General features: G+C 40.3%; 3 protein-coding genes across 6 annotated transcripts; 1 reads left to right on the top strand and 2 right to left on the bottom strand.

Moving 5' to 3' along the window:
* Positions 1–120: 120 nt before the first annotated feature.
* LOC127250133 (probable sucrose-phosphate synthase 1) lies at positions 121–5270 on the bottom strand. Its single transcript, XM_051273291.1, has 12 exons — positions 4939–5270; positions 4749–4838; positions 4176–4417; positions 3937–4000; positions 3141–3842; positions 2860–2976; positions 2510–2641; positions 2206–2382; positions 2075–2128; positions 1943–2005; positions 854–1786; positions 121–704 (listed from the first exon to the last, which is right to left on the bottom strand). Exons 1-12 carry the CDS (start codon positions 5119–5121, stop codon positions 294–296), a joined length of 3168 nt encoding a protein of 1055 aa, XP_051129248.1. The 5' UTR covers positions 5122–5270; the 3' UTR covers positions 121–293.
* Positions 5271–5517: 247 nt separating this feature from the next.
* On the top strand, positions 5518–11849 carry LOC127250138 (hydroxyproline O-galactosyltransferase HPGT3-like). 2 transcript variants are annotated; one of them, XM_051273302.1, is made up of 12 exons: positions 5530–5753; positions 5854–5917; positions 8378–8427; positions 8532–8719; positions 9061–9121; positions 9274–9346; positions 9869–9992; positions 10116–10203; positions 10406–10456; positions 10827–10898; positions 11254–11366; positions 11463–11849. In XM_051273302.1, the coding sequence occupies exons 1-12, from the start codon at positions 5611–5613 to the stop codon at positions 11483–11485; spliced, it is 1050 nt and encodes a 349-aa protein (XP_051129259.1). In that variant the 5' UTR covers positions 5530–5610; the 3' UTR covers positions 11486–11849. The 2 variants fall into 2 exon arrangements, with proteins under 2 accessions (XP_051129260.1, XP_051129259.1); XM_051273303.1 differs by lacking the exon at positions 11254–11366 and having other exon boundaries at positions 5518–5753.
* Positions 11850–12271: 422 nt separating this feature from the next.
* LOC127250135 (uncharacterized) lies at positions 12272–15898 on the bottom strand. Of its 3 annotated transcripts, none has more exons than XM_051273295.1 (8): positions 15603–15898; positions 15323–15498; positions 14849–15033; positions 14370–14654; positions 14149–14207; positions 13916–13952; positions 13693–13767; positions 12272–13446 (listed from the first exon to the last, which is right to left on the bottom strand). In XM_051273295.1, the coding sequence occupies exons 1-8, from the start codon at positions 15727–15729 to the stop codon at positions 12582–12584; spliced, it is 1809 nt and encodes a 602-aa protein (XP_051129252.1). In that variant the 5' UTR covers positions 15730–15898; the 3' UTR covers positions 12272–12581. The 3 variants fall into 3 exon arrangements, with proteins under 3 accessions (XP_051129252.1, XP_051129250.1, XP_051129251.1); XM_051273293.1 differs by having other exon boundaries at positions 15323–15501; positions 15603–15895; XM_051273294.1 differs by having other exon boundaries at positions 13693–13764; positions 15323–15501; positions 15603–15894.
* Positions 15899–27132: the final 11234 nt, after the last annotated feature.

The raw sequence follows: 27132 nt of genomic DNA, 5'->3' as shown, positions 1-27132 counted from the left end.
TCTTCCCGCTGATCCTGGTGCATAGGTAGTTGCTTGGTGCGGATCGCCTTATAAATCAACACGGGGTACGTTGGTGCATGCAGTGAATGATGATTAGCGATACAACTAGAATATTGAAGATCAAATGCAATGGTACTTAGAAGGAAAATCTGTGGGTCCATATGTTTTGTTATTGTTGTCCAAGCAAGAATGCAATGAAGAGAGATCCATGAACCTTTGAACTGTACGGAAGGAAGGGTGATGGATGTATGTGATGACGCGGACCGGAACCGCCCACCCCAACTAATCAATCGTTAAATTTTCACTCCTAGTTTTCCCAGGGCTGCTTTGATGCCATCCCTGTCGCAGTTGCTGCATTCAACCAGTTTCTCGGGGTGATCCGCGGGCCGGAGGACTACATGTTCCAGCGGATAGCTTCTGTTGGTGTGAATTTTGGTTGCGGCGTCGCAGCACTTGCCCTTTAGGATGAGAGTCTTGTGCAGCCCGCCAAAGAGCCCCTCGTAGTCTGAGTCCCCGCTCTCGCCCACCAGCACCACCACTTTCGACAGCTCCACCCCCCAACGCACGTACAGATACCTCAGTGCCTGCGCCCGAGATGCCAGCACCGGGATAACGTTGATCCTCCCCCCCTCTTTGCAGTACACTGCGCTGCACCGGAGGGCCTGGTTTCTCATCAGTTTCCGCAGCTCCTTGAAAGGGGGGACCTGCCACACGCGCACACAGGGATGGATTATCATCTACCACACTGAAACTCGGGCTCAAATAAATTAGCAGCAAGCTAGTAGGTTGATTCATTAAATTCATTGCTGCTGCTGCTGCTGCTGCTGAGAGCATCTTCTCTCTTTCTACTTACCAGCGATGGGTCCGTCACTCCAAATCCATGGCAATGTGAAGACCCGGAATCCAGCCCGGTTATTACAGGCTCAGGGTTGTTGTTGCTGTCTTTCGGCGATCCGTCGTTGACCGAGGCCGCCCACCTAACCAACGTATTCTTCAAGCTCTCGCCTCCCCAGCGGTACTCGATGTGAGCCTGATAGTATGAGTCGATCATGTACTGCGACTCCGACGAGCTCTGCTCCCAACTCGGAGACGGGTAGTATATCTCACTCCCGCTGTTGCAGATGAACGCATCAAACTGGCTTGATTTCAGCCCAGCCTTGTCCAGGGCGCAGTTGATCTCAGACACGCTCCAGGACGTGGCCAAAATGAGCCCAACAGACGATGGCTGGGAATCCGTCGTGGTCGCAGCGGCGGCGTCGTATATTGTTTTGGTGATTTCCAGACCACTGGCCACTGAATCGCAATCCACGGCTATGAATAAGATGAACTTTCTCGTCCTCAGCGCGGGGAACTTGCAGTTTTCTGATTTTTCCATGGACTCGTTTGCTGCCGCCACCTTCAGAGGTGAACTTGTAACCTGACTTTTCCCATCCGCCGTAGCTTCCTGGCCTTTCATTACCAACGACCCAATGCCTTCATTCCTCTCGCCATCTAGCGACATCTTCAAACCCAACGAAAGGTCCTGAATATCCCTCAACGAACTTCCAGGAGAGTCGGGTTCAGAATCGTTGGCCTCATTTCTTTGCCACTGCGGATGCCTCTGCCTGCAGTTTGTTACTCTGGCCAGATATGTCCGGCAGTGCTCCGGCCACGAGTACAGATGAATGTTTTTCAATCCATTATCCCTGCAGCGGGCCCAGAGTTGCTTGTCGGCAACCAGCTTCAGGAGTGCATCGGCTATGGACTTTTGATCATGGGGATCGACTAGCAGGCCATTATCAAGAACCTAATAAGAAATCACAAAATCTGTCAGTGGGGACTGGGAATCAGGGATCTAGCGCCAGATATGCGTCGCTGGCTGCAGTGATTTGAGGGGGGGGGGGGGGGGGGGGGGGTCGGGATCTGACAGAAGCTCATTTATTTATTTAGCCGGCCAACTTACCCTGTGAATGTCCACAGGGCCGCCATTCTTTGTGGCAACAATTGGAAGACCACGAGCTGCCGCCTGCTCATCATCATCATCATCAGGGAAGATAGGTTGAGTGGAGCATAAAGTAAGGTAATAAAATCTCACCTCAATCAAGGTGAGTCCAAATGGCTCGATAAACGCAGGATTGATGAAAACACCCTACAAGAGCTGCTGAGTTTAGCCGCGGTCAACAATACGAGTGTTAAGGAGAGCGTCAGCTGGATGCAACTTCATACCTTGGATTTAGCTGCCAGGCGATATATATCAGTAACTTCTGATTGCTTGTGATGTTTTGGATATGCAACTTGACCGTACAGGTCATATTTGTCAATTAGTTTGAGTATAGAAAGGAGAACAGACGAATTTGTAGATGACATATCATCAATTACATCCCTGTTCCCCATGATCAATATCTGCAACAACAAATTGAGACAGAAAGCAAATGAAGCAACAATCTCATCTTATCCTTTCTAGTATTAGCTAGCTAGCTAGCCTGAGCAAGATAATTGACTCAGGAGGAGCTCTCTGCTTGTCACTTACAAGGTTAGCAAGATCCCTCAGCGGGCGACACTCTCCAAATGCTTTGACCAGAGTGATTAAATTCTTTTTTGGATCCGGCCTAGCGAGAGCAAGTATCATAGGCTTGCGGGGGTTGGTGAAGAAGCGCATGATCTGCCAGAAATGGGAGTGCATGCATAGATAGATGGCTTGAGATGTCATTAAGTTGGTTCTGTAAAAGCAAAGAGAACAAAAAAAAACAAAAACCGAAAAGCTTCCACCCTGCATCCTAGTGCCTGGTGAACATGGATGCTGCTTGCACTATCGTTATAGATATGCTTCATAAGGAAGACTATAATCGAATCAGACAAGCTATGGAGAATAGATTAAACCTCTGACCAAATGGACGGATCTGGAGTTCCAGAGCTATTTTCATTCCCTTCTGCCTCTCCATCAATGTCTCCCTCTTGTGGAACTACATTCCGGAATTCCATCCCAGGAGGAATTACCTGCACAAAGGTGAAGTATTATATATATTCCCCTAGTCAACAGGGACACACACACACACAGAGGGAGAGATATTATGGGATGGTAGTAAGTAGGAGTAATATGAAAACAAAAGAAAACGGGAAAAAAAGAAAAAAGAAAAGGGAATTGGGGGGCCATGACTTACAACCATGCGGGGCATGAACCTTCCAAAACAATTAACGTTGCGCTTGATCCGAGCTCGAAGTTTGCGCTCCAGGACCGGATCAAATCCGTCGTAGAGACGCCATTGCTCTTCAATCTCCTGTTTTGTGCTGGTAACGATGACTTCAGAAACATCTAGAGTAATCTCCTCAGCCTCTATGCGGCGCATTATTTTGTATGTGGAGTTTATCTCCTCCCTTGTTTGCCTCCCTTGCTTTAGCAGCTGCTCCAGCTTGTCACGCCCAAGTGAGTGGCCAGTGAAAATCATTGGCACATTTAGAGCTCCAGAGAGGAGAGCAGCAGAATTCCCTGCATCCGCGTAGTGTCCATGGATGGCAATAGGCCACAGTGGTTGATCGCTTCCAATTTGCTTCCCCAGAACTTTAGACATCTGTATAATGTGGGCGAGTGCACCATCAACAAATTCTGGAATATGGGGCCATAGAACTTCTTTAGAGAGGTACTTATCCTTTGGGCCGAAAGGTATGCGGATTATGTATGCACCGCCACTCTCCCCAGTGTCATTCGCGCTGCTGCTCTCAGGGTTTAGTGGATTAAGCATCTCTATCGGCTCCCCGTATGTCCAATCCACATCTGGTGCTACCACCTGCCTTGTGAGCAAATCGACACGATAAACTCCCGGCATTGACCCCAGCGCTCTGGCCAGTTCCACAACATACTTAACCTGAAATTAATCATATATGGATGATGCAGAGGAGGAAGCAAGCGAATGGTCGGATAATTGAACTCAGTTGGAAGGAATTTGAGCCTGATTCTACCTGACCTCCTGTGTCGGAATCCCGGCCAAGTTCCATGTTCTCTCCCCTAATCAAACCATGGAGACTGCAGAACAAGAAGTAGAAAGAAGATTGGGATAATAATCCAGCATACCACCCATATGCACTGATAAACAAGCCTGTCGGGTGAAAAGGAGGAGATACTAACGGACTGACTAACTAGCTAGCTAGCTAGCTAGCAGATTAGATCCTGAGCATGAATAAGAGACCTCGGGTGATACCTGATTAAGACTAGATAGAGTTTTTTATTTGCATGTGGGCTAGCCAAGTTTGCCATCAAATCCGTAGAACCAACCCGCGGCATTCTCATCCTGGCACTATCACCATGGCTAGAGATATCACCGAGTGAATCGCCCTTTTCTCCTTCCGACAAATCCTCTGACATATCGGCCGCGGCCTCTCTTCGAGCATTTTCTCGTTCCTGGTGCCTTTTTGTCTTACGCTGGGCTTCTTCAGTCTCGATCTATCAGTGCAGTCAAGTTCAAGTTCACGACAGCAAGATGCAAGATTAATTTCCTAAGTAACATTGACAAAATAACTACTTCATACTGTGATCCAACGAACTTTACAGAGACAATGGTATTGTATGGTGGTACGAATATGATCATCCACTGAGTTCCAACTAGAACTATTAGTAATACTCCCTATTATCCATGCATGTCTCTAAGTGCCTTTAAGATGCAAAATCTAATTTTAGCTTGATTACATAAACGAGTGGAAGGCGCTCTGAGAGTTGGCAAGAAGATAAATAAATGTCAAGACAACCAAACGAATTGGGAGAGGAGAGGACGTACATGTTTCTTCCTGCGGGCCAAGGTCCATATCCTCCAACACATATTCTCCAACCTCGTATTTCTCTCCTCTGAATTACGAATTGAGGACGCCTGGAATAATACGTAGAAGAACAAGATCAAGTACACATATATGTATATATGCATGTTTAGCGAGATCGATCAACGTATATATACTATCGACGATCCGTACTCGAACCCAAGAGCGGTGCAGGTCAGTCTCATTGAACCCAGTGATGACTTCATCGACAAAATACTGGGCAGGGCTGAAGCGACCTCTCTCGCGCAACAGGAGAGACGATTTCTGATCGTTGATCCCCGTATCCACATCGAGGATGGCCTCCAGATAGCTGTTGATCCAGTCGTTTCCCGCCATTTTCACGTCTGTCTTTCCGGCGTTGTTCGCAACAGCAGCAGCATCAGCAGGGATGGATGGATGGATGGATGATATTATGGAGGGATGGAGAGTGAGCGAGAGGACGATGGTTAGTTTCTGGCAGTTGTAGATGCTAAGAATAGGAAATGTGGATGAAGGTTGATGCGAGCCGAGTGGAGGAATTCCGTTGGCTGGTGGTTTGACTCGCTCCGCTCCCGCTCGCGCTCCCGCCAGGGCCCAACATCCAACCAAGACAGAGGCGGGCTTCTCTGTTGGGCCCCAATAGATATGAATGAAAAACCGAAATAATATGACTTGGGCTTGCTTGGTTGGGCCATCATGAGAGGAGGAGGAGGACGACGACGACGGACGGACCGACTGGCGAACCAACCAACCAATCGAATGAATGATTGATTCGTACCATGTCGCTGTGTCTGTGTCTTTGCGTGTGCACTCCCACTCGGTCCACACCCAATCAATCAATCGATCATGGAGAGCTCCTTGCCGGTGTCTACGGCGTCGTATTTGAAATCGGAGCGGCGATCGAAATCCAGGACTCTTCAGACTACATCCAAATCCTCTGTTATAATGGCCTTTCTATCTTGTCTTGCCTGGCTTTATGTTGCTGGACGGTTCGCCCTTTCTCATTTTACTATTTCTATTTCTTAGGCCACCTGCGGAGCTGCCTTCCCTGCTAGGTGGAAATTAATATGAAATCCTTCTTTATGCTAGGCTGTGGCAAGATGCAGAAAACAGGATGCTTCTGGCCAATTTGCTAAAGAAAAATTCTGGTCAGGTTTGAATTTTCGAGATCATGATTCTATCTTACTGCCAAGATGTCTTTTGCACAGTTTCTCATACTGTTAGTGACTTACGATGCCAATGCGTGATAGATAAATTCAAAATGGATCGATTAGGATCTGTTTTCTGTTTTTCAAGCTCGACTATCCGTACTAAAGTAAATAAACTTAAAAATCTGGAGATATGGAAAAACGAAGAAAGGCTGGTGTTGCGTTTGGGTTCCGATTGGCCTTGGATCCCATTCTAATGAAGTGGTTAGGAGTGCTCCAGTCACGAGGTTCCTTTTCTTCGTCAGTTCGATCCTAAGTTTAGTTAACCAGTTGTAAGTGGAGTTGCAGATCTATGCGGCAAACTTTCGTTGCACAGTATCTAGTTGTAGGCAAATTTCAAGCAGATTAAGTCTTAAGCCGATTTTTGTGCATACCTGCCTGTCAATGTGCATAGCTAGTGAATTTACTGAGGTTAAAGTAACATCTATATACCATTTGGATGAGCGAGGACACACTCATTCATTTGCATTTGGAAAATCTAGATGTCAAAGTTGAGATAAGGACAAAGTAGAGAAGGCGCACCTTTTGCGTGTCTCACTTCCTCCAACATTTTGAGATAATATTGTATGGCAGTCAGGGAGCTCGAACTTTTATAGATATCAAATTTAACAATCTCTCAAAGAGATTGGATGAGGATGTTAATGAAGACAATGGTGAGGGCCTGTTAGCATGAGGCTATTGGTGACAGCAAGAAATCTAGATCCAGATCTTGCTCAAGGAAGACAAAGAAACCTGTTTACTAATTTAGAAACCAGGACATTGTTGCCAATTACTATGAATTGAAGAAGAAAAAGGAAATGGAAGCCAAAGACAAGGCACCATCCAAGGCTAACTCAATCACCAGTGATACAAGAGCCAATTATTGCATCTGATAAGCAGCCTCATTATGTGTTGATTGTAGAATCAGGGTTCCACTTTTTCTTTTATCCTTTCTAGGACAGATTTATCACTTTGGGTATTTTGTATAAGAATAGTGTTGATGGGAAATGATGCCCAATGTGATATTAAAGGCATCAGGACTGTATATATTCAATACATGAAAACAAACTTCAACAGATATGTGTTAAACTTCAATGAAATACTTTTTGTGCCGCAAATTCTCATCAAGATGCAGATTGTTGGATATTCTTTGGCGTATTCTACTTCTAGGATTTGGCTTGAATCCCAATTTTAAGTGAACTTTGAAGTCACTTAAGATTAGAGTACTTATGTTGAGCAGGTATGGTAGTCTCTTGGCTTTGCAAGTTCGATCGGTTGTGAATCAAACTAAGTGTGAGTACAATCGTCTAGGCGGAAAACGTAAGCTACACAATGTAATAGTAAGCCAAATTTCAAGTGGCTCATTTAGGCCCATTCATAAGTGCTCTTCAGCTCAGTTTCAAACTTAAACTAATTTCTTGCACCGTCCTGAATTCACCATCAACTCTCCAGATCACTTTTTCTTACCTTTTTTGGTGGAGACCCACAGTTGACCTCCATATAAAACTTGTACTTGTTTTAAGTTAACTTATATCATCAATTTCATGAAATTTAGAGAAAGAGAGAGGTACCATCATTGTACTTTGAAAAACCACTCTTCTCGTCCTAGTGAATAATCTTCTTGTTGCTATGGTTTTTTGCGCATATTGGTTTTTCTACATAAATTGTATGTGCATCTTGTTTATTTTTTCTTTACAATTAATCAATACTTTCATCAGCTTGTGTGATATTTTGGGGGTTGCTATTTCTTTTATATCTGCTTAAATCTTAACATGTGATAAAGATGTGGTTTGTTAAAATAATCAATTCTCACGACTGATTTAGTTCAACCTCAATTTACTCATTTGAGATACAAAAAGATCTGTGTGTTATTTTTTAATACTTTAGTGGAGCTGCAAATAAAGAACTGACTTCAGATATATGATCTGTCTGGTGCATTATTAGGTTGAGATTGTTCTGGAAATTGCATGTAGCTGCACAAATGAAAATGGGTTAGCGGCTTAGAGCCTAAATGTGGAGGTCTTTGAGATCTTACTAGATAGGTTATAGGATGCATGCTGGACAAGTTGTTATGAAGTTAAGATAGTTCAACTATCTTGTGCAATATATATGAGAAACTGATTACAAGGCATGCCACCAGTGGATCAGAAATGCGTTGGTTAAATCAGTTCATGGAGCTAGTGGAGCATCATCTATGACCAATTGAAATTCTACATGGGTTTTTTGTTTTTTGTTTTTTTTTTTTTCCTACATTGATTTAAGTGTCTATCTATCTATATATGTAATATAGCCTGTAACAAATAAAATACTACATTTCATAAAGCATAGGCATACCCCTTGTTGTTTAGATCTAATTGTGGCATACCAACCTAAAGGAGAGAATAAAAACTGTCTAATGAGTAATTATGTTGTGCTTTTATTGGCAGCGACCAAAGGTTCTTACAGTGGATGACAAGCTACTAGCCCTCGGATGCAAGTACATGCTTCATTGCTCCACTCCTAATGCAATTACTGAGTTATTTGATTGTTTTAGGACAAATATGTGGGGTTTGTGCTGAAAATACTTAGATGAAATTTCAGGGATTTGGAGAGAAGAATTGTTGAAGCTGAGATGGAATTGACAATGGCAAAAAGCAATGGGTTTCTTAAAAACCAGTTGCAGCTAACTGGGACTTCCAGTAAAAAATTGCTTGCTTTTGTTGGAGTTTATACTGGTTTTGGTGGTCGGTTGCGACGTAATATCATACGGGGATCTTGGATGTCAGAAGGTTAGTTCAAATCTCAAATCAGTCTTTGTGATTGCCATTTTATACTCCCTTTCTTGCACCCTATTTTCTGTTGCCTAATGCAATGTGTCATTCATGTCCACCAAATTTCATAATTTGTTCCTGTTATTTTTCCCATATATATATGACACTGATGTATGGAATATTACAGATAATACCTATTCATGCATACAATGTAAAACTAAACACAGCCTTTAATGTCAAGTATAAACATCATGTACATGTAAACAACTGTGAAAATGACACAGGCATTTGGCTTTAGTATTTCCGTGCATATATGATCTGCAAGTTCTGACAGGAATTAAAATGTTTTGTGATTGCAGCTAATGGATTGAAAAAACTTGAAGAAAAGGGGATAGTTGCACAATTTGTAATTGGACGGAGGTTTCCCACTTGAAACACTCTCTTTATTCAAACATTCTTTTACTCTTTTTTTTATGCTATTCTTTCAAGTGTTATTGGTGTTATACTGTGCTGCATCTTAAACAATTTATCAGTAGAGCAATCTTGATCATGCAATGACTTTGGATGTCCAGTGCTAATCGTGGTGACAGCTTGGACCGTAATATTGATGAGGAAAACCGTGCAACTAAGGATTTCTTGATTCTTGTGAGTGATTGAATGTGTTTTTAGTTTTTTCTAGGAATCTTCTTGAAATGATATGAATTCTAATTGTTTCATTGCCCTGAATTGAAGGATACTATCTTTTCCTCATTAAAAGATATTAACCAGCAAAGGGTTAAAGGTTTGCAAAATTTTCAAGTTTCAACTAGTTTAACTGCTTAATGTTCTATTGACTGCTCAATCAGCAAGGAAAGTGACATAATATATATATATATATAATTGAAAGTGACTTTCACTCACAAATGATAGCACTACAGCAGAATGACTGCAATGCAATAGTTACTTGCAGATATCTATCCATATTTTTAAAAAAGAGAAGCAGTATATGCTAGGTCTTGTAAATTTTTTGTTTCTTGCCCAATCAAAATCTCACACTATCATGACTCTAGGTCAATTTTAATGCGTTAGATATTGTAATCGTTGGCATACTAATTTGTTTGACAATGATTGTTCATGTTTAGTATCCTTGTGTATTAAAAAATGTAAACTATAATTTCATTCTTATAGGAGAATCATGAGGAAGCTCAAGAGGAATTGGCAAAGAAAGCAAAGTTCTTCTTTAGCAGAGCAGTGCAGATGTGGGATGCCGAATTTTATGTAAAAGTTGATGACAATGTTGATCTCAAATTTGGTAATTTGTAGTTATGTTATTTGGAAAGTTGCAGTTCATAGCCCTACTCTCTCTCTTTGTGTGTGTGTGTGCGCGCATGCGCTTGGGTGTGTTTTCACAAAACCATTGCCATTTCCTTCTCAGATGAGTTAATTGAACTTCTTCAAAGCCATCGTGGTCAAGACAATGGTTATATAGGTTGCATGAAGTCCGGGGAAGTGGTTGCTGAAAAGTAATTCTGCTTACCATTATTCGATTGCTTTTATGCTGTTGTATAATAGTGACTTTCACAGTTGGTTGCTCGTGATAATTCCTATTTAATTGTGTGAATGGTCTTGTTTATTTGTGTAATCTTGAATGCAATGGTATATCTTGTTGTAACAACTTGAGGTTGCTTAAATATAATTTTACTTAAAAAGATTGTTTAATTTCAGGGGACGGCCATGGTACGAGCCAGAATGGTGGAAATTTGGTGATCAGAAATCGTGAGTACTTACCATTTATATCATTGGAAATACTTCACGATATGAGCTATTCTTGCCAATTATATGAAGAATTAGAAATACTTTATGATATGAGCTAATCGACAAATCTTGAGTACTTACCAATTATATCAAGAATTAGAAATACACACATAACTGATATGAGCAAACCTACATATCGTTTATATTGTACGTGGTTGTTGTTTCTTTTCTCCTTTTTTTTTGGTTTGTGTGTATCATTTGTCTAGCGGATAGAATGACACTTCTTTGAAGACTATTGGTGTCGCCTGGTTTTATCATTCTCGCTATGAAGTTGTTTTCTTACCACCTCAAGTCTTTAGTAGTTCGATAACAAATGTGATTTATCTTTCAGGTACTTCCGTCATGCAGCTGGTTCAGTCATTATACTTTCCAAAAGTTTGGCTCAGTATGTTAACATTAACAGGTTAGTGATGTCTTTTGTGGAGTTGGAGTTATATTAATTGCTAATAGGAGCACAAGATTTGAGGGGGTTTGGTGTTGAGTTTCAATGTAACAATCTTAGCCTTTGGAATCTATATCCCTGGTGGTCCTAATTTCTTTTTCCAAATGTGTAGGGCATAGATTGTAACCCAAATATCTTGAGATCCATTCTTTTAATTCTTATTAACGATGCCCTGAGATTTGACTGTCTGCTTGATCGAACAAATTGTGGGAAAATTAATCTAAGCCTGCCTCTCTGTTGTTAGATGAAAGCCCGTTGCTGTTTTTTTGTTCAAAAATTTGACATTTGGCATTCATGATGTTGGTCTTTGATGTAGTGCATCTTTGAAGGCTTATGCCCATGATGATACCTCTGTTGGGTCTTGGATAATGGGACTCCAGGCGACCTATATAGACGATAGTCGTCTATGCTGTAGTTATTCAGGGCATGGTAGATATTTACATTGTTATGTTTTTGACATGTCATGGGATTTATGGAATGCATGTGGTGTTGTCTAACATTTTGTTGTATACGGTGGATTTGCAGACAAGGTTTGTTCATCAGTTTGAGAGGTTAACAGACCGAGGCATGTACCCGCCGTGCAGTCTCAACTGAGACAGTTTGTGTGAGAGAGAGAGAACAAGGTGAATGAGTTAGAATTAGAGCTGAGTTTGATATACTTGTAGAGGGCCACGGAATTCGAATGCAAGAGACATTGACCAAAACTTGAAGCTTACAGAGATGGCGACTTTTGTGATGAATGATAGAAGGGAACATGCATTATACAATTTTCAAGTTGTCAATTATTGCCGAGCACAAGCTGCTGCTGTATCTCTCACCTTTGTAAGAAATCTAACCTTAGAGTACCAGTATTATTATAAAGACCAAAGGCTAGTAGCATGCATGAACGTATGCAGCTCCACTTTACTTGAACTCTCTACGAGTGCATACCTGTGTTTTTTACTCCACCCAGCAGTTTGCCCTATTGTTAGTGCGTTTTGACAGTTTTGCTCGAGCGCCCCGGCAGAACGGCCATCATCCACGTCCGCCCCTCTTTAAAACTGAGATGATTTCATTATTCAAGTGCACTGTTCTCTGACCACAGTTATGACAGTTGCCTTGTCTAAAAGATAATGGAACGATGAGGAGGACTTAACATACTCATGCATCCTTTATATATTGGGTGTTATCAACCTAACTTCCATTGAGGGAAACTGAGGTGACTTATATTTTTGTGTTAACATAGTGAGATGAGATGTGATTTTTGTCTTTCCCCAAACAGTATGAATACAATGCTGCTGATGGGATCAATCAATCAATCAAACAAACATGCCTTCTCTCGACAAAACGAAGAATGAAGATGATAGGAGGATACCCATATGGAGAATAACAGAAAATTATGAAAGGAAGCAAATCTCCGCCCATTAGAAAACATTTGCAACTACTCGTCGTCAGGTGCAACTCGGCAGAGCAGTAACCTAGAAATTTTTTGGCAAGGCAACAACTAACAGATGCACATATACCGGACAAGTTGGTTGATGCGGAATGCGGAATGAAAAGAAGGCAGGCAGGCAGGTGGGGAGAAGAGGAAGGATCTGATTGCCTGCCGAAAAGGATCATGGTGATCATCCATGATCCATCCCACCCTCCTCCTCCTATGCCTCCTTAGTGATGGTGATGATGATGATGATCAGTGGGATCATAAGCTTCTGCATCTCCGTCTCCAACTCCAACAGCCATGCTTTTGCCAGCAGTGCCTTGATGGTGTCTCAGCTCCTTGCCCCATTTCCCTTTACTAGTAGTATTATCATTGGCAGCACGTATCACCACCACCCAAACCCAAAACAGCAGTAGTGTCGCTGACAACAGAACCGCGACGGCCACAATGGCCAGCCCAACATATATATGCCGGCTGTACTTTCTGAGGGTGGGGCAGTAGATGGCGTCTATATCCGAGAATGCTAGCCTCACGAAGCTGCAGTCCCCAAGTTCAGCCACCAGGGGCCCGTATTGATACAGCCCATAGCTCACGTTTATTGTGGCGGCCATCTGAGCGTACAGCCTCGGGGTGAGGCGCCCGGGGGTGACGCAGACCCCATGATCGGCATTGTCGGCGGCGGCGGGGCTTGTCTGACACACATACCCACTCCATGCCTCCGTCGCATTGCGCAGGTCCACCTCCCCAGGTGCGCAGGATCGATCTGTGAGGTCACCGCCGTCGGGGTGGAATGGGTTGCAGAGAGAGGGCACAAGTGGGCCTGACTGGTTGTAGTACATGGGCGCGAAGCTGGGGGCGAAATTTATGTTGGACAGGTTACTAATCACGGTGTTGATTACGTCCACCAGCTGGGAAGTCACTTGTTTGGTTTTCGAGAAGGCCTCTTGGACGGTGGCATTGTCGACGCACCCCAGCACCTCATCCAGCGCCGTACCTGTATGATGCACCTGACCAGCTCCAGCTCCAACTCCAGCTCCAGGAGGATTGATTTGGACCCACTGGTTCATTGCTGCACAGGTATCCCCTGTCACACTGCGCGTGCACACATTATGCATTAATTAATTATTTATTTGTCATTACTGGATGGAGCCATCCGGCCAGCAGTTAATCGATGATGATAAGTTGCTTTATAATTCATTCATTCATTGATTGATTAATTTAACAAAGGCTGCTGTATCGGATCTATCCGACAGTAGATTACTAGATCTTTGCATGCAAGCAAGTAAGCAAGCAGTTAGCTTGACTCGATAGAATCACATCACCAATCCATGCACCTACTTGCGGAGAAGATAGACAATGCCGCAGAGTATGAGAGCTCCCGCCACCAGAATCCATGCACTAATCACCAAGCTGCTATCAACAACAACAACAACCAACAGATACAGATGAGTGATACGATCCATGAGTTGTTAATTAATCACATTACATATATATGTATACCCCTAGCTAGCTTTCCTAATTAATTGCTACTACATAATTAATTAATTGCTACATCACTCACATATACACTGGAATCTGCACGCCTAGTATTGAAAACACTGTGACGGCAAAAGTTGCAATGTCAGTCCGTCAATCAACATAAGAAGTTAAACACACACACACATATATATATATACATATGTATATGATATTAAGGCTGCTCATGCCATTCTCTCTTCACATATTACTACATAACTATATGTATACAACTGGCCTGGTAGCTTTGAGACATGGGGGATGGGATGGGATGCATACCTAATCCAAGAAATGTCAAAAGGAGCATAAGAGCAGTGAGTACGACTAGAGCCAAACTCCTGCAATTAATTAGACACTCATACGCATTATTAACATATATAGTTTGCAGCACACTTGCATGAATATATATATATTCACGGGTAGCTAGGAATCCTTTTGGGCATGCATGAATATATATATATATATGATGATAGCTGCATAGGCCTATGTATTGAATTTACACTGATTGTATTAGATTCTTGACGCGCTGAGAAGTGTTCCGTGTTGTGTCCGTAAGGGTTGTAGCTGAAGAGTCTATCTTGCTCTGTGCCTGATCAATGTCGCTTTGGGAATTCGGAGGTAGGGAAACCTGATCGACAGTAATCTGTTTGGCAGCAGAGAGATATTCTGAGACGTTCCTAAGGTTGTTGGATGTGGCATCCGCCTGGCGGACGACGTACTCCAAAGTGCTTATGGTGCTCTTGTGAAATTTGCCCTGGCCGTTGTACAAGATCACGCACCCAATGCTGAAATTAATTAAGTAGTGTGCACACCGGGATTTAGCTATCTATATAGCAGTTGGGGAATGCATACGTGTGTAATCCAGGAGCAAACCTGGGTTAGAGGAATTCATATATATATATATATGTATGTACATATACTTGTGTAGAGAGAGAGAGGGAGAGAGAGAGAGAGGGAGAGAGATAGTCGTACGACATACACTGCAGCAACGGAGAAGAGTGCAAGGAAAGCGAAGGAGAGTGATCGGGAGTAGGCACTCTGAGGCTCCCTTTGACGCCATGAGGAACAACAGCAGCAAACACACGCAACAGATAAGCAGAGGCCGAAAACTACAAACCAGGCGGCGGCGGCGACAAAAAAGGGAGCAGCGGTGTAACCCACGGACTGCATTGCAACAATCAATCGGCTTTAGTCGTATCGTTGGTGAACCAGAGAAAGAGAAGAAACCGATGATCACACAGGAAACAATCGAACGCCCGAACATAAGGTAAGACCGTCGTTAAATTTAATACTCCCAGAGGAATGGGGATCGAATTAACATCAACATTTTAACTTGTAACCTGCAGCTACTTGACAGAAACCAAGATACTAAGCAAGATAATGTTAATTATTGTAGTGGTAGTAGTAGTCAACAGTCTGGAGAGAGAGCGAGAGAGAGAGAGGCGCGACTTACAGCCCAGTAATGGCGATTGCTGATGTTCCAACCACCAGTGTAACTTCTAAAATTATCGAGGGGGTCCTTTCGGTATGTTCTGCTTGGAGCCAACACAATACTGTCCGACGACGAGTCCCCTTGCCCAAGAAGTGGAAGTTGATCATCGAGCAGCCGTTCTGGTGCTCTGGATTCTCCTACTGATCGATAATAAGGCGTGCGGATGGATGAATATGAGTGTATATGGAAAAGCACAATTAGAAAACGAAATAACTTTTATATACATAATATTCATATATACCCGATAACGATGTCTGCAAAGATGGAGATTCCACTGGAAGTGGAAGCAGAGAGGAAGAGAAGAGCGGCGAGGCCGAGGCCGGGGAAGAAGAAAGAAGCGAAAAATAGGTTAGCAGCAGGAGCAGCATTGTGTGAATATGGATGGTTGCTGGGGATGGGGATGGAATTACTATTAGTATGTAAAATGGGTGGGAAGAGGAGGAAAAGCATGTTGATTGAATTTGCTTTGTCACTGCCACGGTACTTGCTTGCACCGCCTTCCGCTCATTGCCATGGTAGAGGACTCTTGCTTTGTTATAAAATACTTTTCATATTTTAATATAAATTTCAAACCAATTTCTATGTCATATATATACATATATATTCTTTTAATTTGTCTATAGTATTGCTACTCCATAGTTTTAACATTCTCAAATTTCAATAGTAACGATAATAATAATAAATTAATCAATATCTACTTCAATTTCAAATTGACAATTCTCAATGCCCATCTGTCTCTGTCGGTCTCTACAGCAGCATAAATTACGGGATCCAGGTTTCACTTTTTGACTTTTGGTGCGGACTCCTTCACCTTATAGTAATTATTCCTCCCCCCCTCTTTCTTCCTTTATTTTTTTTTTTCTCTTTAAAAGTAGTGAGTGGAAAACAATCTACTTTTCGCCGATCGAGGCATTCCTACAATACTCTCTCGCGCCGCGGCCGGAAGAACAAGTGGGCACGGAGCATGCGGTGACGTTTATTTTTAGGATTATATTAAATTATAGTAAAAACAATAAAAATAGCATTTGTTTATTATGTAATATAAAAATAATAGTATTTGTGTAATATATTGTAAATTAAAAGGATATTTATTATGTTAAGTAGGTAATAGTAATTAGGAGGAACAAAAATAGAAAAAATTGTAAAATTTCAATGAGACGGAAAGAGTATTAAAAAATATGTTCTCCAATTTTTTTTTATTATTTTTTGTTTCCAAGTACATATTGTTTTTTATAATTACAATTTTTATATTATACTTTCTCCATCCAATTTTTAATATCCTATTTGATATTTACATCTATATTTAGGTAATTAGAGTTTTTTTAATAAAATGACAAATTTGTCCTTAATCTTGTGTATAGAAAAAAAAAATAGTGAATAAAATAAAAGTAAAAGAATAAATTTTGTGTATAAAAATAGAAAGAAGACAATAATTATTGGATATTTTAAATAAAAAAATAAGACATTAATTCGTTGAAATTATTATTATTTGTCAATAATTTATATTATTATTTTGTAATTAATTAATAAATCAATCACTGGTGTGTAGTTTCCGATTATTATATCTAAATTCTATTTGATTTCGTACCACTACTCATTACTACTTCATATATATATATATATATGACTATGAACATCTTCTATCTAGTTTGATCTACTAAAATATTGTAGAAATGTACTTAGGGTTTGTTCGGTTGAGAGATTCGGACAAAATCTCATTATTCATCCAAAATTTTTTTCAAAAATATCAAATTAAACACTTATTTTTTATTTTTTATATTATATTAAAAATCAATTTTACATTCAAAATATCACATCATCACCTATTTATATCACATCATACAACAATTCAAATTCAAAATTTTTACTATTCAAATCCCAACTCAAAATCCAAACCCCCAAACAAACACACCCTTAATACTTCATCGAAAAAAAAAAAACCAAATTGTGGAATGTTATGGCAATATTTTATATTATTCTTTTTGTTCCAATTATGTGTTCAAAAGCATCTATTTTGAAAGATAATCGTATACTAATATTAAAATATATTTAATTTTTACTCAAATTATAAACATGTCATTACAAATACAATTAATTTATATATAATGTTTAACATGTAAAAATATCAAAATAATTTACATATTTTTATTAACCAATAAATTATTACTCATTCTTTCTCAAATATCTTTACAATATTTTCAATTTTTTGTTGGTCTTACTTCCGTGTCGGAATCCAAATGTTATTTATTATAAAAGAGTATTATTTTTTAATCTATTAAATATTTAAAATAATACTTTAGAGTGGGCAAGTGGAGTATTTTTTTTCTACTCACTAATGATATGGTAAAGCTGTTGGATAACCGGTTATTTTGCAATCGATTATTTATAAGTGAAAATGCGACGTGCAGTGTACCAAATTAATATAATTAATTTGGAAGAAATAAATAATATTTATTTATTGTGTGTGGGGTTTGGTTAATATTTTGGCTATTTTGTCTGTCTCGAGACAAACCAAATTGTGCAACCCCAAATTAAACCCGAGTATATGGCCTAAGTTGCAATATTATTTGGATAAAATATTATCCGTTGGATAAATTTATTATAATCTCAAACGGAAGGTTTGAAATTAGAATAAATTACAATCGTTTCAAACGGAAGGTTTGAAATTAGAATAATACGATCGTTACAAACAAAAGATTTGTAATTAGAATCAATTACGACTGCTTCAAACCGAAGGTTTGAATTTATAATTAATTACATCGATAATTAAGGTCGTAATTATTATTGTAATCAATCATCTGCCATTTTGGCGGAGTGGAGACGCCTATATAATGGGTCTCCCCCTTCATTCTAATCAACCAACAAAAAAATAATCCTTTCGTCCTTCTCTCATCTCTTCTAGCTTTCTGGCATCCTCCCCAGCTCAGTCCCTCTCTTGTTTTTATTCGTCGGAGCTCCAACGATTAGAGGTGTCACTCTCATTGGAGACGAAAACCGTTTTATCTTTGGGTTATAATGCCATCCACCGGAGGCACTACCGAGGCGTATCTAATTTTCGGAAAGAGGATCCATCCTCGACTCGGTTTCACGTTTATTCTCGCAATACCCATACACTCCAACAATCCAAAATTAGATATTACTTTGCGAGAATGTCAACACCTGCCGGAGCCACCACCGGAACCTCCGCCGGAGAAGTCGCTGGAGCCATCGCCGGATCCTCCGCCGGAAAAGTCATCGGAGCCGCAACCGGAGATGTCGCCGAAATCTCCGCTGAAGCCGTCGCCGGAATTTCCGCCGGAGATGTCGCCGGAGGATCGCCGGAGCCGCCGCCGGAGGAATCGTCGGAGGATATGGGGGACAAGGTAGTCGCTCCTTCACTTGGGCCAATTCCCTTTATGGGCAACCCTTTGTTTTCTGGATTTGCCCTTGGGGGATATAGGGGATTTCCTGAGTTTGTGGCCGTACCCTCTGCTTCATTCGCGGCCCAAACTGTTAGTCCTGGGCTGGCCCACGGATGATGCCCCATGTACAAGCTCCACAACCATTCACGGGAGTGGACTTTAAGAGGTGGCAGGAGAAGATGCTCTTCTACCTGACTGCGATTGGGTTTGCCATGTTCGTGTTGCACGATGGCCCAATCACCCCAGAGCCCAGTGCAGATCAGCAGACACATGCGAATTATGCATCGTGGGCACACAGAGACTACATGACAAGAAATACTATATTAGGTAGTCTTTCTAACTCTCTTTATAATGTATATTGCAAAATAAAGAGTGCGAAAGGGTTGTGGGATGCCCTTGAGAAAAAATATAAGTCCGAGAATTCTTGGTCTAAAATGTTTATTGTGGCCTGGTTTATGGACTATATGATGGTAGATGGCATGTCAGTTTTCGAACAAGTGGAAGAATTTCAACATATTGTTCACTCTGTTATCGACGAGGAGATGTCACTGCTAGAAAAGTTCATCATGAGTGTGATGATTGATGACTTCAAATAGGAGCATATTCTTAGCTTGACAAAACTGTGTATTACTTGAATTTCTGTATAAAAACCATCACAATGAATCATCGATGGCATACATTATTGATATATATCGCTTGGCATGATCCAAAATTCGTTGTTGAGATTATTAACGATTTTTGTCTTTTTAAGCGGTAGTCTGGTGCCAGAAAAGCTAAGGCAGACGCTACAAGCGACAGCCACCTCCGCTCGCAAGCGCCCAGAATTAATCCTGAAAATACTAAGGCATGAGAGGCAAGCGGTTCACCGCCCGCAAGCGACAACCTCTCCCGCTTGCAAGCGACAGCCCAGACACCCACTGCTGCAGATTATCACCAGATTCCAACTAAGTGTTCCAACTGCAGCGGTACAACCATTCCATTTCCAGTCAGCACAAGCGAGCCTAGCTGCGCTGATGCCCTCCAGCCCTTCGGCAAGCAAGGAAGATTTGCGCCCTTACAGTTAAGTGCAATCAAAGCAAGCGCCCTGGGAGTTATGGCCAGCAACTGTCCCAACAGAATAAATACCAGTAACCGCCTAACTGCCCAGCGGTTGGAACTGCCTAACAACTGATTGCAACTGTCCCGTTTCACCTGCTATAAATAGGGCTAGATATCTTTATGTAAAAAAAAAAAAAGAAAATCGATACTTCGATTTTAAACACTTTTAGCAAGTACTTCCCAGCAAAGTCGTCTTCCTGTTTTTTAGAGCTCCAACCCTATAAAGGAGTTCTCCACAGGAATGGCCAAGGGAGTAGGAGTTCTCCTTCTCCCTTGGCCAAGTCTTTACGGTTTTCTTAGATTAGATTACTGTTTTCATTTACAGTTTTGTAGCATTAGTCTTTTCATGCTTTCGTAGTAGATAATAAAATATCATTAAGTTCTTCATCCTAAATTCTTCCACCATTTTTACACACTTATATAAAGTTCAAAATTAGAGAATTCCATTTTACTGGTTTAGAGCTAAAGAAGAATTGATTATTTGAGCCTTGTTATGCGCCAAAAGCGGTCTCAAGGTAGTTCAATGTAGTTAAATACGCGGAAACCTTTTCGACCTGCTTAACTGCTATTCTGAATTCAATTTTGATTAAAAAAAGGTAACAGAAGGGTAAAGCTACTAATGAGGCAGATTTCGGGAAAATTAACTGGAGATATGCGGTGGTCTATTAGGTCGCAGAGATTCCTAGTGACAGTAGGGTTTCTTTCTTATAATATCTTGAATCTGGGTGTCATTGAAGTCTTTTTGTAAATCCCTTAAGGTAAAAAATTCCAGTGTTATGAGTTCTTTATATTCAGTTTGTATAATTACACTACTTCCTCATCACCACTTCCGTAAATACATATAATTCCGATAACACAACTTCATCGCTCGCTCATTGCCTCCAGGGAAATCTATCCATTTAGTAACGCACAGTTCAGACACAACATCTCTTCTTCACTCTCAGTCGCTCATCTATATATATATGTGTATACATATAATGTGCCGCTCGCTCATGTCCCGATCACTCGGTAACCGCCACTCACCCATGTCCCATTCATCTGGTCCCCACTTCCGCTCATGTCCCGATCATTTGGTTACCGCTGGCACTTCATCTTCCGTCTTCGCTTCTCTCACTCCCGCTCACTCCATCTTTACGCGTTACTTACCGCTTTTTATAGTCTAGTTGTTGGATCCGCTTACAGCGGATCCCTTCCTGTATTTTCGTCGCTTTTTCAAGATTTTCACTGTTGAAATTCATGACTTAAAATTCTTGTGTTCGACCTGGAAACTCACCAGTAAAAAGAGTATAAATAATTGTGATGACTACTCAGGATCTACAACCGCAAAAATTACTATATCTGATCGCTTTCTATAAATTTCCACTCAGTGATTTCCAAATATAAATTCCCTGTGAATTGTGTAAACAAACACATTTTTACCGTCATCAATGATCGAGAAATCTTCCCCGAGTTGGAGCAACTTCAAGCACGGGCTGAAGCATGAGCTAAAGCGAGTGGGGCTTGAAGATCTGATTGTCCGATCCGGATAGAGGAAGACAACAGAAAGCATCACAAGGCTAAAAGTGGAGATATTGCTAAAGCCAACTTGGTCGAAGATCCCGCCAAAAAACGTGCACGCCAACTCAAACAGATAAGGGCAAAGCCAAACTGTCCAAGTTGACAGGTAACTGTTTTAACTGTGGAAAAACAGGACACCATGTTAAGGACTGCAAGACACCGAAAAAGAAGAAGCCGAGTTCCCAATTGGTCGTGACGAGCCACCAGAATGATCGTGATCTCAATAGTGACGACCTTGTCACTGTTGTGTACGAAACTAATAATGTGGAAAGTCCAAGAGCTTGGTATATTGACACCGGAGCAACCTGCCATGTTTGCTCCGACAAAACAAACTTCTCGACCTACAAGGAGACCGAAGGGAGGAAGCTGCACATGGGAAATCATGCAGTTTCTGAGGTCCAAGGCGTAGGGAACGTGATGCTGAAGATGACCTCTGGCAAAGAACTAACCCTGAAAGATGTCCTACATGTGCCAGACATTCGGAAAATCTCGTCTCAGGATCGCTACTAGTTAGGCATGGTTTTAAACTTGTCTTTGTAGAAGATAAATTTATACTATCAAAAAACGAGATTTTCCTAACTAGGGGTTATCTTACAAATGGGTTGTTCAAATTGAATGTAATGGCCGTGCGCCGAGCACCACCTATTGATAATAAAAATGTTGCTTCTTCTTCATACTTGATTGAGTGTTCTGATTTATGGCATTACAGACTAGGTCATGTCAACCTAAATGCTATAAAAAGATTAGTAAATATGAATTAAATATAAAAGAGGTGAACACTCAAAACAAATGTGAAGTTTGCGTGAAGGCCAAAATGGCAAAATTACATTTCCTGTCTATCGAAAGGAAGACTAAGCCATTAGAGTTAATTCACACTGATGTATGTGATTTAAAATTTGTGCAAACTAGAGGTGGAAAGAAATATTTCATCACCTTTATCGATGACTACACAAAGTATTGCTATCTTGAGCTATTAAGGGAAAAGAGCGAAGCAATCGAGGCCTTCAAGAACTTCAAAATCGAGGCAGAAAATCAACTTGACTGTAAAACCAACACAGTTCAAAGTGATAGAGGTGGCGAATATGTGGCCCCGTTCGAAGAATTATGTGATAAAAGTGGCATAATTCATCAAACAACGGCTCCATATTCACCTCAATAGAACGGCGTTGCAGAACGCAAAAATCGAACACTCAAGGAAATGATGAATGCCTTGCTGATAAGTTCAGGACTTCCCCAAAACCTGTGGAGAGAGGCGGTACTGACTGCAAATTATATCCTGAACGAGATTCCACTTAAGGGTAAGGATGCCATCCCTTACGAACTGTGGAAAGGCAAGAAACCCGAATAAAAATACTTCAAAGTGTGGGGGTGCCTAGCAAAAATGGGAGTTCCGCTTCCAAAGCAAGTCGCTATCGGCCCAAAAACGGTAGACTGTATATTTATCGGATACGCACTAAACAGTAGTGCCTATCGTTTCATAGTTCACAAATCGGAAATCCCTGGGATGACCGATGGAACTACGATAGAATCAATGAATGCCACATTCTTTGAAAATATCTACCTTTGTAAGGAACGGATGCAGTCAAATCCAAAATCCGTAGTTGAAGAACTACGGGGCGTAAAAAGACAAATGACTAATAGCCCTAATCAAGAGGCTTCAGAGCCTAGGCATAGCAAAATGACAAGGGTCGAGAAAACCTTTGGTCCGGATTTTGTTACGTATATGTTAGACAATGATCCAACAACGATCAAGAAAACACTATCCAGTCCTGATGCTCCTTTTTGGAAGGAAGCAATAGATAGTGAAATAGACTCTATAATGCATAATAACACTTGGGTGTTATCTGACCTACCCGAAGGTTACAAACCACTAGGGTGTAAATGGGTTTTGAAAAAGAAACTCAAGGCTGATGGGTCTATTGACAAATACAAAGCCCGTCTCGTAGTAAAATGCTACAAACAAACCGAAGGGTTTGACTTCTTCGACACATATTCACCGGTAATTAAGATAACATCCATTCGAATACTTCTTTCGATTGCGTCTTTGAACAATCTTAAGATTCACCAAATGGACGTGAAGACTGCTTTTTTAAATGGTGAATTAGAAGAAGAAATATATATGGAACAACTGGAAGGATATGTCGTTCCTGGCCAAGAGAAAAAGGTGTGCAGACTGATAAGGTCTTTGTACGGGCTGAAACAAGCACCTTTACAATGGCACCTGAGTTTTGATAACGTTATGCTATCAAATGGTTTCAAAATAAACAGGTGTGACAAGTGTGTCTACATCAAAGAAACACCTTTCGGTTTTATTATAATATGTCTATATGTAGACGACCTACTAATTATGGCCAAAGAGGTCAGTTTGATCAATGAGGTCAAATACGTGTTGAGTCATAACTTCGACATGAAAGATTTGGGGGTTGCCGATGTCATCCTTGGAATAAAGATTTTAAGACAAGACGAAGGTATTGTTCTAACTCAGTCTCACTATGTGGAAAAGATATTGAGAAAATTCAATGTCTACGAAAAAACTCCAGTGAAAACCCCAATGGATCTCAGCGTACACTTGAGCAAGAATAAGGGAGACCCTGTAGCTCAAGAAGACTATGCCAAAATTATTGGAAGCCTAATGTACTTAACAAATTGTACAAGGCCTGATCTGGCTTGCTCTGTAAACAAGTTGACTCGATACACTAGCAACTTCAATCATGAACACTGGAAAGCGCTAGTAAGAGTATTAAGTTATCTTAAATTTACTCTGAATTTTGGCATACACTACGCGAAATATCAACCGGTACTCGAAGGGTACTGCGATGCCAATTGGATATCCGATGCAAAAGACTCAATGTCTACGAGTGGATATGTATTTACAATTGGAGGAGGAGCTGTCTTGTGGAAATCCACAAAACAGACGTGCATTGCACGGTCCACAATGGAATTGAAGTTCATCGCCTTGGATAAAGCTGACGAATAAGCCGAATGGCTGAGGAACTTCATGGATGATATTCCATACTGGACTAAACTAGTACCTTCCATAATGATTCCTCCCATAATGATTCACTGCGATATCCAAGCTGCAATAGCAAGGGCTAAGAATGGAATTTACAACGGTAAATCCCGACATATCCGACGTAGACATAACATTGTAAGAAATTTGATCACCAGTGGAGTTTTGACTATTAAATATATAAAATCAATAGAAAACCTAGCGGATCCGCTAACCAAAGGGTTGCAGAGAGATCAAATGTACAAACTGCTAAAGGGAATGGGTTTGAAATCCACAAGATAGAGACAATTACAATGGTAACCCAACCAAATCGCTTGGAAATCCCAAGCCTTGGTTCAATGGGGAAACTAAACTGTAAGAGTCCGGCATGAATACTCAATACAATTCCCTAAAAGACAATGAGTGTTATAATGTGCAAAAGTGGTGAGGTTGAGTCAATGACTCTTAATGATCCTAAATGTGTGAGTTAGATACATTGACATAGGATTACCTATATAAGTGTGAAGTGTGGGCCGCTTCAAATGAAACACTTATGAATCCAAAGACGAGATCCATGGCCAAAATGGATCAAAACGTGAGAACAAAGTTGAGATTGAGACAACGACACGTCAATATTATTGACTAAGTGCACGCAGAGGCGGAACAGTTCAATGCATCACGTCAATTGGGCCACCAGTACACTCTGTAATGTTGACTATGGAAGGTTCAAAGCCAAAAACTACTTGTCTTGATGTGTCAATGTCTCACAGGGATTGAGCTGGGTTTCTGTCATTTTTGGGCATTTTCATTCATGTGGGGGATTGTTAGATAATCGGTTATTTTGCAATCGATTATTTGTGAGTGAAAATGCGACGGGCCAGTGTACCAAATTAATTAATATTTTGGCTATTTTGCCTGTCTCGAGACAAACCAAATTGTGCAACCCCAAATTAAACCCGGGTATATGGCCTAAGTCGCAATATTATTTGGATAAAATATTATCCGTTGGATAAATTTATTATAATCTCAAATGGAAGGTTTGAAATAAGAATAAATTACAATCGTTTCAAACGGAATGTTAGAAATTAGAATAAATTACGATCGTCACAAACGGAATGTTTTAATTACATCGATAATTAAGGTCGTAATTATGATCGTAATCAATCCCCTGCCATTTTGGCGGAGTGGAGACGCCTATATAAAGGGCCTCCCCTTTTATTCTAATCAACCAACAAAAAAATAATCTTCTCGTCCTTCTCTCATCTCTTCTAGCTTTCCGGCAGCCTCCCCAGCTCAGTCCCTCTCCCGTTTTTGTTCGCCGGAGCTCCAACAATTAGAGGTGTCACTCTCATTGGAGACGGAAACCGTTTTATCTTTGGGTTAGAATGCCATCCACCGGAGGCACTACCGAGGCGTATCTAATTTTCGGAAAGAAGATCCATCATCGACTCGATTTCACGTTTATTCTCGCAATATCCATACACTCCAACAAAAGCAGAAAGACACATCAGAACAAAAGCACAAAGACACATCAGAATGCAGGACGTAGTCAATTTGAATGAAACAATAACAATATACACCTACATGTTTATTATCTTATGCTATATATCTGAATATTTATAGGACATAGTCAATTTGAATGAAACAATAACAATATACACCTACATGTTTATTATCTTATGCTATATATCTGAATATTTATCTATTATATCTACTGCCGAAACATATGGTGCGTTTCTTTTATTTGATTTGAGAAATTTTAATTTGAATTCCATATTAAAATATTGTTTGATAAAATATTTTATAAAAATATAAATTTCAAATAGTAAAATTTAAGAAATTTGGCCAAAGAAACACACCCATAGATGTAGGTCTAAGTGAGAACACCAATAAAATCGACATATACTTCGGGTGTGTTTGTTTGGGGGTTTGGATTTTGGATTGGGATTTGAATAGTAAAAATTTTGAATTTGAATAGTTGTATGATGTGATATAAATAGGGTTTAATGTGATGTTTTGAATGTAAAATTGATTTTTAGTATAATATAAAAAATGAAAAATAGGTGTTTGATGTGATGTTTTCGGGGGGAAAAAATTGGATGAATAGTAGAAATCCTCCAAAATCCTTCAAACAAACACACCCTTCGTAAATAAGTACCTTTGTCTACGAATATAACAGTTTCTATAACAAAAACGAAAAAAGTACTTCGAAAGTGCATGTGAGATCACATAGTAATCATTCCACGTAAATTACTAATACATTGTTGGAACGTAATTACATAATAATATATGAATGTGAATAAACTATCATATTAATTATTGATAAATGGACAAATAAATTGTCCATATTATATCATTTTTCACAATATCTTAAGTTCATAATGTAATATTTAAATATTATTGATATAGTTGATAGTGGAATTTTTGTCTATACGTACAATTTACAATACTATGGTCAATACATATAATTTGTACAATATATACCGCTCAATTTGATATATATATATATATATTGAGTGGTTTAAAGTTTATGCCTTATGGTATATTGTTTAGGGTTTAAAGTTTCATGATAAAATTGCAAAAAATGTCTCACACTTATAATTTATTATCACTTTTGTCTTGTATTTATCTCTCTGATAAAATATATTCCCACATATTTACAAATGTCGTCATTTATGTCATTTGCCCGCGCGTGAAATTCACACCACGCGCCCTTACGCGCAATC

The sequence above is a fragment of the Andrographis paniculata genome, unplaced genomic scaffold, assembly GCF_009805555.1.
Source record: "Andrographis paniculata isolate CXL003 unplaced genomic scaffold, ASM980555v1 Contig37END, whole genome shotgun sequence".
Classification (NCBI taxonomy): domain Eukaryota; kingdom Viridiplantae; phylum Streptophyta; class Magnoliopsida; order Lamiales; family Acanthaceae; genus Andrographis; species Andrographis paniculata.
The sequence above is the reverse complement of the archived record's forward strand: the minus strand, read 5'-3'. Positions and strand labels throughout refer to the sequence as shown.